The sequence below is a fragment of the Callithrix jacchus genome, chromosome 4 (genome assembly GCF_049354715.1).
Source record: "Callithrix jacchus isolate 240 chromosome 4, calJac240_pri, whole genome shotgun sequence".
Lineage (NCBI taxonomy): Eukaryota > Metazoa > Chordata > Mammalia > Primates > Cebidae > Callithrix > Callithrix jacchus.
This window is the reverse complement of record NC_133505.1, coordinates 104,901,677-104,919,573: the sequence shown is the minus strand read 5'-3', so window position 1 is coordinate 104,919,573 and position 17,897 is coordinate 104,901,677. Positions and strand designations below refer to the sequence as shown.

The window sequence follows — 17,897 nt, the reverse complement described above, 5'->3', positions numbered from 1 at the left end:
TAAGTGTCATGTGATCTACTTGAATATTTAATTATGTGTTTACTCTTCCAGTTTGGTCCCAGGTTAAAAAGTATATCCTTCTTTATCTGGATGTGTGGGGAGTTGTTGAATTTATTACTTAAAGTTATTCATTGGGTTTTGAAGCTGCTGAACAGGGTTAACAGGTAGATTTTAGGTGAAATGTAAAATAAATCTTTCTTTATGATTTTTGGTAATTCTGTAGAAGAAATTATCATAGACCCAGTCACTTCTTAGTGAATTCCTTGCTATAGTTAAGTAAGGTTGCCCTTTGTTTGAAAATTACAAACTCGTTTGAAAATGAATCTGCTGTCTTGCATTATTAAAGCTGCTATTTTAATTATATTTTAGTTTTATAGAACTACCCTCATACTTCTATTGAATGAGTTTTAGAGACCTAACCAGTAGAATGTGTAGACTCAGGGACCTGAAAGATACTTTATGTCTTAAATAAGAGGTTCATAGAATTTTTCACTTTTTATTTCTGAGTAAATAAAATACTGTGCCATTTTCACAGTACACCTATTAGTGGAGCTTTGATCCATCCATTCGTGTGTTCTAGATATGTAGCAGTGCTGGATATACCCATTATAGTAGAATTGTTTTGTTCTCCTGAGTAGTGATTGGCAAACTTTTTATGTGAAGGGCTAGGTAGTAAACACTCAGGCCTTGCAGGCCCTCTGGACTCTGTCACAACTACTCAATCCTGCTGTTGTAGTGTGAAAACAGTTACAGACAGTACATCAATGAGTAGGTATGTCTGTGTTCCAATAAAACTTTATTTACCAAAACAGGCAGGAGGCTGGATTTGGCCTGTGGGCAATAGTTTGCCAATTCCTGCTCTAAACTATTGAGTTGGTGGTCTCTACAAAATCAGGCCCTTTTAGATCTGGAAATGAAGAGTTAATTTCTCCATAGCATATTCTCTTTGCTTTGACATCAGTAGCACCGTTTTAATTCTGAATACTAATAGCATGGAGAAAGAATATTCTAAACATATTTTAGGAGGCAGCGAGTTAACTGGATTGAAAGACATTATAAACTGATTCCATGGGCATGTACTCTAAACCTGGGTGCTCCTGCAGTCTCTGGCTTTTCTCTGATGAGCTTTGCTGGAGAAAGCCATGAAACCGTGTTAATTTTTGCTTGCTCACCTCAGTGCTACCTGTCAGCCCTTTTATTTATCTCTATTTGATTTCTTGTTAATTCCTCACGGTATCTCTTGCAAGGTCATCGTGGTTCTTTCCATTACCATTACCTCCATCTCACATTATCTTGGTCTTACATTTGATCTCACATCTCTTATTCAGCAAAGATTAGTTATATCATTCAACATGAATCTTTTTTGTTCTGTTCCTTTTTAAGGTAAGGATTTAAAAAAATGATAGTTCTCTCTAATATTAAATGTAATTCCCAGTTTAATGTACAGACTGCTTTACATTACTGTAAAATATTTGCTGTGAATTCCTCTTCTATGACTTGAAATTCTCCCAGAGAAAATAATGCATCTACCATTTCACAAATGTTTTCTAGATATACATAATTAAACTTTAGTTCAAAAGTGAGTTGGGAGGATATGCTGTTAGGTCTGTGCCTTAAAATTACATTCTTTACGATATACAATAAGCAAAAGTTGTGATTTCTCTAAGGAACAGTCCCAACAAGTTAATATAGTATTCTCGACAATAAATATTTTTTCTTACTATTATCTTATCCTTTTTTGGGGGGTGGGGTGCTCAGTCGCTCAGACTGGAGTACAGTGGAATGATCACAGCTCATTGCAGCCTCAACCTTCTGGTCTCAAGTGCTCTTCCTTCTTTAACCTCCCAAGTAGCTGGGACCACAGGCATGTGCCACTATACCTGGCTAATATTTTTATTTTTGTTGCAATTAGGTCATACCATGTTGCCCAGATTGTTTTTGAAATCCTGGGCTCAAGCTGTCCTCTCTCCTTGGCCTCCCAGAGTGTTAGGATTATAGGCTTGAGCCACTGCAACTGGCCTTACTCTTACTTTTAAGAACTGATTCTATAGGGAATTTATCTCAAACTGTATCATGAGAATCTTATTGTCCCAGTCTGGGGATAATCAGCTAGGAGACAGTGTTCCAAGCTACCTCACCCAGGAGTTTGGATGGAAGTCTTAGAGAAAGAAGAGATTTTGTTCTGGGCAGATACACCAAAAAGTATATAGCAACCTGGCATTGGCCATGCCTTCTGGTCAGAGCTGAGCTAGGCCTTTTACTGGTCCTGCAGTATCCGCAGTGCCATTGCAGAGCAGGACCTCTATACCTTTAGCAGAAGTTGTGGTTCCAGAAGGGGGCAATGTGCAAGACTAGAAAAGGAGGAATAGAAAAAGATGGGATTAGGAGATGGGAGTTCAAAGAAGTAAGTGAAAGCATCTTGTGGAAAAGAACTAGAAATTTTGAAACATAGACTAAAACAAGAACATGTAGTTGTGGAAAAAAAAAACTGATTAGAAATCTGGCAAATAATGTATAGTCATTGGGAAAAAATAAATAGATGGGATAAATTCTAAATTGGACACAGAATTGCTAAATTAGAAGAGAAGGCTGAGGATTGTATTCAAATTTGTAAAAAAGGTAAGTCAGAAACTACTGTAAGTTTTATATACACCCACACATTTCTCTCTCTCTCTCTCTCTCTCTCATTTACTCCCAAGGCAATCCTACTCATTTAATAAATATATATATTACGCCTACTATATGCCAGTGACTCTGTTATTTATCTGTTGCTGTATATCAATTGCTTCAAAATTAGTGGCTTAAAACAACCTACATGTGTTATCTCATGCATTTGCTGTGAGTCAGGAATCTGGGAGTGGTTTAGCTGGGTAGTTTTGGCTCAGGGTCTCTAAGGAGGTTGCAGCCAGTTCGTTATCTGGTGCTCCAGTCATCTCAAGGCTTGGCTGTGGCTGGTGGATCAGCCTCCAAACTCATGCAGACATTGCTACAGTTCCCCTTAGCTGTGGCCAGAGGCCTCTGTTCTCTCCACACAGGTCTCTCCATAGGCTATCTGAGTGTCCTCATGACATGGCAGCTGGCTTCTCCCAAGGGAACAAGTTGGGAGGGAGGAAACCAAGATAGGAGCCATAGTCTTTTTATAACTGTATTATTCTAAAACAGAACCCATAGGAGATAAAGATACTTATTATAAGGAATTGACTGACATGGTGATAAGGCTGGTGAGTCTCAAAATCTACAGGACGAATTGGTAAACTGGAGACCAGAAGAGCTGATATAGTGTAGTTCTAGTCTGACAGGTAGCTGGCTTAAGACCCAGGAAAAGCTGATGTTTCAGTTTACATCCAAATTCAGGAAGAAACCAATGACCCAGTTTGAAGGCCATCAGACATTGGTTTCTTCCTGAATTTGGAAGAATTTTTTTTTTTTTTTTGAGACGGAGTTTCGCTCTTGTTACCCAGGCTGGAGTGCAATGGCACAATCTCGGCTCACCGCAACCTCCGCCTCCTGGGTTCAGGCAATTCTCCTGCCTCAGCCTCCTGAGTAGCTGGGATTACAGGCATACGCCACCATGCCCAGCTAATTTTTTGTATTTTTAGTAGAGACGGGGTTTCACCATGTTGACCAGGATGGTCTCGATCTCTTGACCTCGTGATCCACCCGCCTCAGCCTCCCAAAGTGCTGGGATTACAGGCTTGAGCCACCGCGCCCGGCCGGAAGAATTTTTATTTGAGGGAGGATCAGCCTGTTTGTTCTATTCAGGCCTTTAACTGATTGGATGAGGCCCACCCAGATTAGGTAGGGCAATGTGCTTTATTCAGTCTACTGCTTTAAGTGTTAATCTCCCAAAAACGACCTCATAGAAATACCCAGAATTATGTTTAACTAAATATCTGGGCACCCCATGGCCTAGTAAGGGTGACACATAAAATTAACCATCATAAATGTAATATTGAAAGTGACCTGGCATCACCTCTACAATTTTAAAGTGAGTTGCTAAGTTAAGCCCACTCTCTCAAAGGGAGAGGAATTAAGCTCCATCCCTGGAAGGAAAGCATGTAGAATACCATGTGGATATATTTTTCAAACCACTGTAAGCACTGGTACTTAGGAGACTCCAGTGTTCACTGAATAGAAGTTACTTAAGAAAAAAGCAGAAGGAATGGTAGAAAAGTAATATTTGAAGAAAGAATTGTTATGAATCTTCATCTTTCGTGGAGAGAGATGAGTCTTCAAATCAAAAGGGGCACTTGGGGTTTTAAACAAAATTAATGAAAATAATTTTTTAGATAGATTGCAATGAAATTTTAGGACCATAAAAAATAAAAGGACAAGAGCTATTAGAGAGAAAAGATACATACCTGCAGAGGAAAACAGTTAGATTGACGGTAGACTTCTTGTCAAGTAAGAGACTGATAAGCAATGGGGTAATGTTTTCGGAGTGTTGAAAGAAGGTAACTGTGATCTTAAAATTCTAAGTATAGCTAAAGTTTCACTCAAGATTGAGGGCAGATCTCAAATATGTACAATAAAATTTATTTTTAAAAAATATTGAAGGTAAATATTAAACTAATTTAACTTCCTGTCACTCAGATTCCCCATTTATGATAATAGGATAGGTAAATAATGATATTGACCTTACAGGTTGTTAACTGTTCCATTCACTGTTATATCCCAGGTTCCTAAATAGTGCCTAGCACAGATAGGCATGCAATAACTGTTCATTAAATGAATGGATGAGTGAATAGGATTGTTGTAAGGATTTATATATATAAAGACTTTATAGCAATGCCTGACATGTTAATAAGTACTTAATAAATGTTTGTTTTGAAGATTTTATCACCCACAGACACTCACTAAAAGAACGATTAAAAATATTTCTCAACAAAAGGAAAAATTCTTTAAGGAAGTATCAGATATAAAAAACAATTATGACACAAATTGATAAAATGCTGTGAATACAAAAATGTAGTGAGATAAGCAAAGAAGACAAATATTAAGAGTTGATAAATTGAGTGGTGTCTACATGATTGTGGGTGTTATTTTGGAACCCTATACTTGTTTGTATATTTGAAATTATTCATCGTAAATAATTTAAAAATAAATTACCAAACAAGTTTCATTAAAAATTAGTGGACTAGAACCATATGTATCAATATGGACAGATCCTTCACACAGAGGAAGAAGATGCAGAAGTATATGCACATTGTAATATCATTTATATAGAAGCCATGTAGAACAATATTATGTGCTACTTATGGATACATAATGTATTGTAAAATTATGTATTTCCAAGCATGTTTTAAACACCAAGTCATGATAAGGGTTACCTCTGAGGAAGTATGTGAATGGATGGAGGCATACAAGAATGTAGCCAGATAAGCAAAGAAGGTCAAAACATTAAGAGTTGATAAAACTGACTGGTGGCTACATGTGTGTTATATTAGAACCTATACTTGTTTGTGTATTTGCGATTCTTAATAGTAAGTAATTTAAAAATAAATTATCAAACAATTTCTGTGAATTATATATATATGTGTGTATTTATCTGTATGTATGTGTATATTTTTCTAATTTAAATTTTTTTACAATAAGAAAGAGATTCTTTCCAAAAATTCTAATATTCTGTGGATCTTACTTATGGAAAAATCTTATAAAACAACCTTTTAATATGGATATGGTCCTGTAAAAAACAAAAAACAAACAAAAAAACCCCAAATGACATGTTCCTATCTGTTAATAAGTTAAAATAGCTAAGTATTGTGAATAACCTGAAAATTAATTTATTTTTATACACCCTTTCTAATGTTAACATTCTGAGAGTTACTTGGGATTGTTTATAAGACAATCCCAAGTATAAAATTAAAGTATAAAACTTAAGTATAAAATCAATATAAACTTTTTTTAAATTCAAAGAAATGCTCAACAATGAAATAATTAGACAAGTATAATAGCCCTCTATGGCCTATTATAACTATTATTATTTTTGCTTTAAGTAACCTTATTTCATGGGAAATATTTTATTACTTTACTTTCTCAGTGAGAATTTTATCTGGGATTTGGCCAAATGTTTTGCATTTTCATTGACACATTTTTCACCTCTCTGTCAACTGATATTTTTTAGTTTCTGAACACATGGAACAGATTTTTACAGAAGTTGTATAATATCTTAATTTTAAATATATTAAAATACATATTTTTTCATATAAGTTTTAGTTTTCTCCTTAATTTATAAAAGAAAAATTAGAAATTTGAATATTTTGCATTATTTTGTTTTCCACAATTTTTCATGGCAGACATGTCATGAAATTAGAACTTAAAAAAAATATTTTACGGTGCCACGATCCATGATTATGCAGCAGTCTTTGGGTTTCTTTAGTGGTGAGACCGCTTTCATCACACAGGACAGATGGGCTTAAATGGCACGAACATGACTGGAAAGTGCATGTTATGTATGTTTCAGTCAGCATGTTGCTATTGACAGGTGTTCAATGGTTGTTGGTATCCTTGTCAGCAAAGAGAATCCTTTGACATTAAAGTCACTAGCTCTTTTCTGATTTGTGGTGACTCTATTGGCAGTTCCATCAGGCTGCAGCTGATGAGTGAATGTCAGAGCTGCAGCTGTTCTTCAGGAGTATCACCAGCTGCTGTGGGTTTTTTGTCTTTTTGTTTTTTTGTTGTTTTAGTTTTTGGAGGGAGGAGTGGTTTAGCTTGTCTTGTTCAGTCTTAGCCAGACTTTCAAACTGCTTACCTTTGGGAAATTAATCAAGAGGTCATAGGGAATATAGGTATCTTTAGGGCATGCAAAACCATATACAAAGTGAAGACTTACATGGAGACTGGTAATGATTACCTTGACTCCAAGCCAATCAATGGTGGAGCCTTTGGGGACTCATTAAATGGCATTTGTGGACTCTGTAACCTAGCTTTTGAGCTGCATTTCAGGAAAAGCAGTGACAGCCTTTAATGTCTAATTGACCTCTTCTCTTTGTTTCACTTTCATTCACTTTCCATACTTGCCTCTGATGTGGTCCCTAATGGCAGCAAACAGCACTGCTCAGCATTTTGAACTTCTGTTCAGAGCTTCAGCACCTCAGTTTGGGCAGTTGTGTCATGGTAAGTATTTGAGAATTCTTTATACTACTCAATTACTTGTTCTCTTTTTCTTCCTGTGGGTGAAATTTATCCTGACTCACCCTACCCCACACACACCCACAGTTTTTCAGATGTATGGTTCTCTTCTTTGTCCCTTGCTTTCAAACATGTTTCTTAAATTGGAAAGTATGTCTTTGAAACACTGACATTATTTATCCAGGAGAGCAAGGGAAGAAGTATAGTGTGGTGGAATATAGCATAGTTCTGCCCCAAACCAGATGTTGTCTCCAACAAACTATTCACCTCTCTAGGTTTCTTCACAAACTAAGATGTCAGTCGTACCCAAATGCCAATAGTTTAGTAAGTTTTTCACTGACCTAATTTATCTTTTAAAGTCTGAGATAATGTTCTTGAAATTTTCATGATAATAGATAGATTTATTTAATACGTTTGTTTTTGTGTTTGTTTTACTGTCCTTACTGTCAAAATGGAAAGATTAGCACCCTTTGTTGGAACTCTTTGTGTGTGTGTGTGTGTGTGTGTGTGGAAATTTGACTGGTCTGTGAAATCTAAAAGCCTAGGGACTCTTGGACTAGATAAGCTTTAAAGTCCTTCCAGATTTGAAATACAATTTTATGTGCCCTTGAAAGAGCTCATGGGAAGAGTTAAATCTTTTAATCTAAACCACATAATTATATAGCTTTTAAATAATACCAAGATGTGAAGGACAATAGAAATATTGTGTGGAGAAGGTGTGCATGTGCATGTGTGTCTTTGCGTGCACACATACTGTAAGTGAATCTTCTGGTATTGGAAGAATTCATTCCTCCTCACTTCCTCCCCTAAACAATGTAGGTTTAGGAGATCCCCAGAGCATTCCAGTTTTGCCTTGCATTCACTTAGTAGGAAGACTTGAATAAGCAAAATTATTGCAAGTTTCTAGAAAAGTTCTGGTATGCTAGATTTAGAATCGATAGACAGGGCCCTGGACCTAAAATAAGTCCCATTTGAACATCTCTTAGAGCTCAGCGTGGCTTCAGGAATGTCCCAAGATTTGGCAGTATAGACTAAGTAGGCCTTTTATGATGACATGTTTATCTCCATGTCCCCATGGTCTTTGAAATCTTGTGGTTAAGTTTTATTAAACCCCAAGTATGGGATCAGGCCATCCCAGTCTCTAGAAACAGTCATGGGAGCCCACTAGATTTTCCTCACTTCCAGTCAAGTTCTTACCATAGTAAGCCATTTGATAGGCTTCTGTGGGTCTCTCTAGTGACTCTTCTAGATGGGGCCAGTGACATTTGATGGCAGTTTCTGTCACAATGCACTAGCCAGCTACTGTACTTGGATTTTCCTTATTGCTAGCCTGCCCTCTTTAGATTGGTAAGGACCCTATTTAACTTTGCTTAGATGTACCTTATTCTGCTTGTTATTTACCTCCCTTTAAACTGGAGCAACATTCCTTAGAAAATCAAGCCTCTGACCATAGACACTTTACTACTGGAATTATATATATGCTTACAGTTGGAATTATATTAAGTTAGCATTTTTCAGAGTTGACCCATGGAAAATTAGTCCTAGAGGATAATCAACTTTAAAGGCTGTGCATTTGGGGGTGGAGTGGAGATTTCTAGTGAAATTAGGAAGCCAAGTATGGTTGCCCACACCTATAGTTCCAAATACTCTGGAGGCTGATGTAGGAGGATTTCTTGTGCGCAGGAGTTCAAGGCTGCAGTGATACGGTTACACTGCTGCACTGCAGCCTGGTCTTAAAGAGTTTGACAATGGTGTGTTCTACAACAAAGAAACTGTTTACCTTTGCTAAAACCAGTGTGTTCCAACCTTACCTAACTACTGAACTCATTTTTCTATATTGTATTTTATTGTTGACTGTCAATATAATGGCAGTTTGTAGATTTGTGGTATTTATTAAGCAGTTGTTCACAGTATACATACATAGGTCACTGTGTTGACATTGCCATGGTGATTGTGATCTATCATATACCTTCGCTGAGTATTCTCCTCATGGCGTACTTTCTCTGTAGTGAGTTTAATGTAGGTAGTAAATTAGTTGTGCCACTTTTTTTCTGAAACTAAACTTTGTGCTACAAGTGCCAGTTAGATTTGCAGTGACAAGAACTTCTGAGGAGTAGTGTCTCACCTGTAATAAACTTGAATAGTCTAGTCAGTGCCATAAATATTCTTGTAGGACTCCTTAGAAATACTTATTTTTCCTCTTGATTGGGAAATAAACAAATTTTATCTATTTCTTTTTACTTTTGAAAATGGGCCAGGCGCAGTGGCTCATGTCTGTAATCACAGCACTTTGGGAGGCCTAGGTGGGCAGATCACGAGGTCAAGAGATCGAGACCATCCTGGCCAACATGGTGAAACCCTGTCTCTACTAAAAATACAAAAATTAGCTGGGCTTGGTGGCACATGCCTGTAATCCCAGATACTCAGGAGGCTGAGGCAGGAGAATTGCTTGAACCAGGGAGTTGGAGGTTGCAGTGAGCCGAGATTGTGCCACTGCACTCCTTCCTGGTGACAGAGCAAGATTCTATCTCAAAAAATAAAAATAAAAACAACTAAAAAAGTTTAAATTCCACTATTGTATAATACTGCTTGAAGTAATTTAAAATTGCCTAAATTAAAGAATCATAGGACCTAACTGGCATTTTCTTAAGTTTCCTACTAATTGTGCGATCCTGGTCAGGTCACTTAAATTCTTGCTGATAGTTCCTTTGTGACATTTGTCCTATTTTTAAAATTAGATCATGAATAAGAAAATAAATATGTCTAATCTTTTTGGGGAAAAGAGAGTCCTGTGTAATAACTAAAATTTAGAAGGGATTTTAGTTAATAAAGGAGAGATAGGTTACCTTTGTTCCAGTAAAAAGTATTAAGTTTCATTCTTACTTTCCCAGCCCTGAATTTGGCATGTTGAATAGTGCTCTGAAAATTTCACAGCAATGAAAAACTCTTGAAGGAATTTCTCATTGTATTCTGTGCTGGTAGAGAATTCGTCCAAATGCCACTGAGATTGCCCAGGCACCAGTTGAGCATAATCAGAATCATGGGTTTCAGAAAAATTTTTAATTGTTTCTTTCTAAATAAGATAATTGGTTGCCCTACTTATCAAACCCACAGTTTTGTGTTGTTCAGGTATACTCACTTAAGGAGATAGTTTTGTTCCCCCGAACCTGTTTCTGGTAGACTTCTGCATGATTCCATCATACATGCACTGACATCCAGAACCTTAGAAATCATTACCCCTATATCTAATCTGTCAGCCTTTGGTTCCAACTCAAAAATACAGCCCCAAATCTATCAGATTTCCCCAATTCCATCATTGCCACCTTAATCTAAGCCCCTGTCATCTCTCCTTTACACTGTTGCAGGCCTCTTCAATGAGCTGCCTCCTCTGTTCTTCCCCACCATAGGCCCATCCTCCAGACAGAAGCTTGGGGTAGTTTTGCTTTGGTTTTAATGTAAATAATAATATGTCACTCCTTTTTGGCTTCCTTAGTATTTGAAAGAAAAATCTAACTCCTTCCTGGCCTAAATGGCCTGGCCACTGTGTGACCCTACTCTCCATAGCCTGTTTCTTCCCTCACCACCCTTGCACCATATGGATCTCCTTTTTGTTTCTCGAATGCAACAAACTCATTCCTGGAGATTTCAGCAATTACCACCCCTTCTCTCAACTCCTGACACTCTGATCACTGTCACATCACTCTGTCTTATTATTTTCCCACCATATGTTGCTCTTTGAATTTATTTTCTTTACTTAATTAGTCTGTTTGTCTTTCCCAAAAATGTGGACAATGTCTGCTTCTTTCAGTTTGCTGCTGGTCCTAGCATATGGAATGGTGCATAAATATTTGCTGAAAATACAATTTAACAAAAGAACAAAAGGAGATAATCATTGTAATTGTTTACTATTTTGTTTCCTTTTGATTTCTTATGATGATTTTAATGTCTGATTTTAACAAAATCAAATGAACCTCTTAAAAGAACCTATTTAAAGAAACATTATTGAAGCATATAAAGCCCAAGAACTGAAATGTTTAATCCTTGATTAGTAGAGTCTTACCCTGGAATCATGAAGTAAGCACTGGATACCTCCAATAACTGACAGTTCATTAAAATATTGTAGTCTAAATTATTTTCATGTGGTATATGCACTCCCCCAATGCCTCATTTACCAAAACTACTAGTATCCTTATTAGTACTATCAGCATTTCCACATAGTGTTTTAGAGCCTACCAGATGCCACATCAGGGAGATCTTATATACCTGCCAAAGTATATTAGCCATGTATAAAATGGAAGAAAGTAAGTCCTGTCACGAGTAGCAGCAGCAAGATTGAAATGGTGGGCATAAAAGAATAACACATCATCCTTTAATTTTTCATGAGAGACTGAAAATGTCAAACTGCTTTGGGATTTAATTCATTAACATCTTCTGTCTGGAGTTCTCTTAAACAGATTTTTAAATAAATGATTATTCTTGGCTGTTTTATGAAACAGTGGTAGATCTGTGAGATGAGTGGGCAGATCTGTATTAACAAAGATGTGTATTTGTTGACATGGAAGCAAAATGATAGGAGATAATTAAGAATCTGACTTATTCTAAATAGTTTGCATGTCTGAGCATAACACGTGTTGGAATTGTTTGATTTCCAGATTGAAGACTATGATGTGATAGCTAGCATGATAGGAGCCAAGTGTAAAAAACTCCGGACCCTGGATCTATGGAGATGTAAGAATATTACTGAGAATGGAATAGCAGAACTGGCTTCTGGGTGTCCACTTCTGGAGGAACTTGACCTCGGCTGGTGCCCAACTCTGCAGAGCAGCACTGGGTGCTTCACCAGACTGGCACGCCAGCTCCCAAACTTGCAAAAACTCTTTCTTACAGCTAACAGATCTGTGTGTGACACAGACATTGAAGAATTGGCATGTAATTGTACCAGGTTACAGCAGCTGGACATATTAGGTAAGGATACAATATATAAATTTGTTTTAAATGCCTATTTCCTTGACATAAAAGCTGGTCTCAGACTTCTTGTAAGGAGAAAGAAAATTTTTGGATACAATAAAAATTTTGTCCTGATAAGACTGCTTGGTTTGATAGAAAATGCAAGATAGATCTGTTAATATAGGGAATAATTATACATGTACTTTAATAAAATGGGACAATAACAGAATTTTATAGTTGAACCTATCAAAAACTCTAAATAATCATTAATTCTTGATCTAGTTGGAAGAGTGAAAATTTACATGAACTGTGCTTTCTATTTTTATTAAGGAGACAAAAGAAATACATTTGATAATGAATGCTAGCTAGTTTTTTTTAAAGTTTCTTCATTATTGATTAAGAAATATCATGATATCTTTATCCCTGATAATTCTAGCATTTAAGAATAGTTCTACCCCAGGCAGATCTATTTAAAATCTTTTCCAACTCTGGTATTTCTTATATCCTTACTGCCTTCATCAGAAAGTAACCCTATGTAATTTTGTTACTTCTTACTTTTAGCCAGGGGTGCTAGCAGTGTCACAGTAGTTATTGTCCACACAATTGGTACTTTGTGAACTCACATCGCACTTGCACATTTTACATCAAATGCATGGTGAAAATCATTTTGAACTGGGGTGACAGAAATAGGAAAGTCTGGAGGAGCTGATTTGAAGGGGTAGGAGGTAGGAATGAAGATAGTGGGTGGGATATTGGCAAGATTCAGGTCCTAGATGCTAAATTGTCTGGGAAAATTCAGTTTTTACTTTTTTAACAGAATGATTTCAATATGAAGTCTTGTTTGAAAAACAAATGATTTTAATTTGTAAAGGATTATTTATTTTAAGTTCATTGCAAATAATAAATCATGAATGGATTCATTGTTAGCACATTATATAAATGTTATACTTAATTTTTTTTTTCTCTTTCCTTAAATAGGAACAAGAATGGTAAGTCCGGCATCCTTAAGAAAACTCCTGGAATCTTGTAAAGATCTTTCCTTACTTGATGTGTCCTTCTGTTCACAAATTGATAACAGAGCTGTGCTAGAACTGAATGCAAGTTTTCCAAAAGTGTTCATAAAAAAGAGCTTTACTCAGTGACTTAATATACGTTCTGTAATAAATTTAATGTGCTTCGGTGGGGTTTTATTTTGGGATTGGTTTTGGGTTTTGTTTTTAGTTGTTTTAATGGTAAGAAATAAGACATTTGTAGGTTTTAAAGAAAATTATGAAATTGTTCATTAAATCAAGTAAAAATGTGCACAAATATTTCCATATAATATTGTAAGCACTTTTCTTCAAGAATATGTGAGTGGATGATATTATTTTTACCTTATGTTAATCAGTGATATTATGCTTTAGTAATTAATGTGATTGATAAAAGAATAACATGGAGACATGCTAACTTATTTTTGAAGGAACACTGAGCAATAAAGTATCATGGTATTTATGCAAAAAAAAGTTAATTTTTTACTTTGGGAGGCCGAGGTGGGTGGATCACAAGGTCAAGAGATCGAGACCATCCTGGTCAAAGTGGTGAAACCCCGTCTCTACTAAAAATACAAAAAATTAGCTGGGCATGGTGGCGCGTGCCTGTAATCCCAGCTATTCAGGAGGCTGAGGCAGGAGAATTGCCTGAACCCAGGAGGTGGAGGTTGCAGTGAGCCGAGATCGCGCCATTGCACTCCAGCCTGGGTAACAAGAGCGAAACTCCATCTCGGAAAAAAAAAAAAAAGTTAATTTTTTACACCTCCATGTAAAGATCTTATTCAGCCTGTGACCTGGCAAGTGTTTTATTTGGTATGTACAAAATGGTCAGAGCTAGTTGGAGAAAGAGACATGCTTTTCCAGCTATTTGGTTATTTCTCTAGATTAACTGTTCAACTGGAAAATTTGTAGGTTTTCTAGCCAGGTGTGGTGGTGTGTAGTCCTAGCTGCACAGGAGGCGGAGGCAGGAGGATTACTTGAGATGGGATTTTGAGATGCTAGTGTATTTATGATTGCACCTGTGAACAGCCACTGTACTTCAACCTGGGCAATGTAGGAGGTCCCTTTCTCTTAAAAAAATCAAATTGTAGTGTTTCCACTTTTCTTCTGATATATTTGTCTATTTCACTACTGGATAATACCAATATAAAAATATGGGTATAATCAAGAATAAGAGGTAAACTACTAAGTAAAAAAGCTTTCCAACTTTTAGAAGCAGATGCCTTAATATTTTGCCAGAGGTAAAGTTTTGAAGTTTCTGAATTATATGTATATTTTCCTTATATATTAAAAAATCATAAATGTGGGAAGATACATGTATATATATAAATTATACAAATAAAATGATTTTTCCTGTGCTCTGTGACCTTAAATATTAGAAATCAACTCTGGGGGGGGATACAGGGGGGACAAAAAATTAAAAACATACATTGTTTTGTTAAAAAATGAATTCTGCTACTGAGAAAGACAGATATTATTTTGTGGCATGAAAAGACACAGCTGCTTTGAACAGAAAACTAATATTAACTGTGTAGTATAACAAAATTCATTGTCCTACTCAGTGCAAAATGGTTATATTCCAACATCCACACACCCTAGAGTGAGCCTGTAGAACTGTGTCAGTATAGTAACCACTAATATTATGTGACTATTTTATTAATTTTAACTGAATTCAAGTAAAAATTTATATGTACTAGCTACATGTCAAGTGTTCAGTAGTCACATGAGGATAATGCTTCCTTTGTGTCTGACACTGTTTCTTGTGCTTTGCATTTACTAATTTGGTTTTCACACCAACCCTGTGAGATAAATGTCATTACTTACCCCCATTTACAGATGAGGAAACTGAGGCAAAGATAAAAGAATTTGAAGAATTTACCCATGATTATATAACTGCTAGTGGCAGAGCCAGTATATAAATACAGGCCATCTGGCTTCTGAAGCAGTGCATTCAGCCTGTGCTTTTAAGTGTCCAGGGTAGCTTCTGGCTCTATCTAGGGTAGAGATCAGGAGACTTTTTCTATAATGGGACAGATAGTAAATATTTTAGGCTTTGTGGGCTAAGAGGTAAAACTGAGATTGTTATGTAGGTACTTAAATAACTAGAGAGAAATAAAATTTGCACAAAAATTTTATTGACAAAATTCAAAACAATAATTGAGGACAATTTTTTTTTGTAATGCGGGTTTACTAATGAAAATAATTAAATATTTGGGGGGGGATCACATTTCACTTAACTGAGGCTCAGAGTTAATGTTTCCTGTCATCAAAGTTGATTATAATTACTCATTTGTTAATGCTGATCTTCAATAAGATTTTATGTATTTTACTTTTGAAAATTTCTTACAGATAGATGTCAAATACTTATATTAATCCATGAGAATATGATTTTCGTTGAGTGTATTCATCACTTGGAAGGTTATTTCTTGATATTTTCCTTTTAGCATGTTATTACGTTGCAGCTTAATCACTTCCAAAGATTAGGTGGAAGCTCCTCAATTGTATTGTTAGATCAATTTTTGAAAAGTGGAAATTTCCTTTGCACTTGCAAACTCCAAAAAACACTGTGGGAACTATAGTGTGAGCTACAAATTTGTGTGAGAATGGAGATCCTGCTTCTTTGTCTTACCTTTTGATAGCACAAGAAATGTGTAAAGCAGCTTGTTGTTACTTGTAATTCAAACAATATTGTCATCAAAATGACTTAAATATGTTTCACATGTAAACACTTGTTTTGCCTTGTAATTTTGGTTGAATTCATTTCAAAATGTTATTACATCTTGAGCAAAAGCTAAATTCCAAAGGCATTCAGTGTTCCTTAACAGTGGTTGAGGACATGTCTTCTTTTTCAGAAAAATGTCAGTATCAGCCTTGAACTCAAAAGCTCACTATAGAACTAACACTAATATGGCAATGTGGTTGGGCAAATCAGAATTTTCATCTTCCGTATCTGACAAAAGATAACTGAACCATTGATGTTTAATCTGTCAGCAACTATGGGAGCAAATGAAGTTCATTATTGATGCCGCTAATTCAGTAATACAAAATGGAGTCAGCTGTATCCCACAGAGTACCTGCGGATGAATAATATTCTTATCTTTTCACAGGCTTTATAAATTTGACAAACGTAATCTTTTTGCTTCACACATTTTTAACACCACCAGTTATAACACATCTTAGTAGATTCTACTTCAGGTTGCATGAAATTTGTGTTTTCTTCTTAGAAAATATTTATGCTTGTAATTGTTCCACACAGATAATTTATAGACACTAATTTCAGTCACTTCAACATTGGCATGGACTTATCAAATAAGCAGTAAAGGCAGTATCAGTAATATCTGTTTACTCACCAAGAGCCAAGGAAAACCACTCAGGGTCATTTGCCTTGTTTTTTTTTTTACTGACTGGTAATGTTGTTCCCAATGTTCTCAATTTAAGCAACCATTCTTGCCAAAAGGCTAATTTAGTAGTCTTCATCAAGTTTCCTATGGACAGATTTCTTCAGCTGATACAGTCAAACACAATTTAGTCATTATTGGTTGAATGTTAACTGAGTCACTTTGGCTACAGCTTTATTTTCATATTTGATTTTTATAAATTTTGTAATAAGATCTTATTTTAAATGTTCTAGTTTTTCTGACAATTACATTGATGAGTGCTTAGTCTGGTAATTCCAGCATATATAGTATTTTTTTTTTTTATTTTTTGAGACAGAGTCTCATTCTGTTGCTTCGGCTGGAGTGCATTGGCATGATCTCAGTGCACCGCATCCTCTGCGCTCCGGGTTCAAGTGATTCTCCCACCTCAGCCTCCCAAGTAGCTGAGATTACAGTCACACGCATCAATGCCTGACTAATTTTTGTGTTCTTAGTAGAGATGGGGTTTCACCGTGTTGTCCAGGCTGGTCTTGAACTCCTGACCTCAAGTGATCCACCCACCACGGCCTCCCAAAGTGCTAGGGTTACAGGCATGAGCCACTGCAGCTGGGCACCCTGTAGTATTCTTTAAGAACAGCTATAGTGACATTGCGTATTAAACATCATACTCTGACATTTAATTTGATTTTTAAAAAATCCATATACTACTGTGCCTTTAAAATGTCACTTTAAGTCTACTTTTCTTTTTTTCTCTTGTTTTGATGTTATAGATAAACACTAGTAATAAAAGGTTTAAAAATATTGTGGTATGACAATATGTGTGGCACTCAAAATGCTGGTAACTGTATTACTGCAATTTGTAGTGTGCCAAGTAGCAGTGCAAAATGATGACAGCACCACATAAGTCTCTGTTGCAAGTATTCAACTCTGCCATTGTAATTTGAAAGCAATCATAGACAATACCTAAATGAATGGGTGCGACCATGTTCCAGTAAAATTTTATTTATGAGCACTGAAAGTTGAATTTCACTTAACTTTCATGTGTTACAAAATACTACTGTTAGCCATTAGACTAACAAATTTGTAACCCCTACTCCAGAGTATTCTCGAGTCAGTTAATCCATGTTTTCTTATTCTTAATTTTATAAGCCACATTCAAACCTGTTCTCAGCTGTTACCTTTCTTATTTTGCCATTTAGATTTAAAAATGAAGAACAGTGTTTTGTTAGAAAAAACAGTGTTTACTATAACAAGATAGATATGTAGACAAGAAAGATATTTATGTAGACTCTCTGTTCATTAAATTTTGAAGCCAGATGATGCATTGTTAGCTTTGACAACTGACTTAAATTTTTGTGTAATTATTTATCTTCGCATTTTGCTCAGGTAAATTATCTTCCCAGAGTCTAGAAAT

At 35.9% G+C, this 17,897-nt stretch overlaps 1 protein-coding gene across 5 annotated transcripts in view; it reads left to right on the top strand.

Annotated features, from left to right (window-relative positions):
* Positions 1–14,464, top strand: part of FBXL4 (F-box and leucine rich repeat protein 4) — a 67,886-nt gene extending 53,422 nt beyond the window's left edge. For all 5 annotated transcript variants that reach the window (XM_078370734.1, XM_078370735.1, XM_035296367.3 and 2 more), the window contains 3 exons: positions 7,045–7,116; positions 11,784–12,096; positions 13,057–14,464. In XM_078370734.1, the coding sequence (XP_078226860.1) occupies positions 7,045–7,116; positions 11,784–12,096; positions 13,057–13,220 (549 nt within the window). In that variant the 3' untranslated portion in view covers positions 13,221–14,464. The remainder of the gene's footprint in view (positions 1–7,044; positions 7,117–11,783; positions 12,097–13,056) is intronic.
* The last annotated feature ends 3,433 nt before the right edge of the window (positions 14,465–17,897 follow it).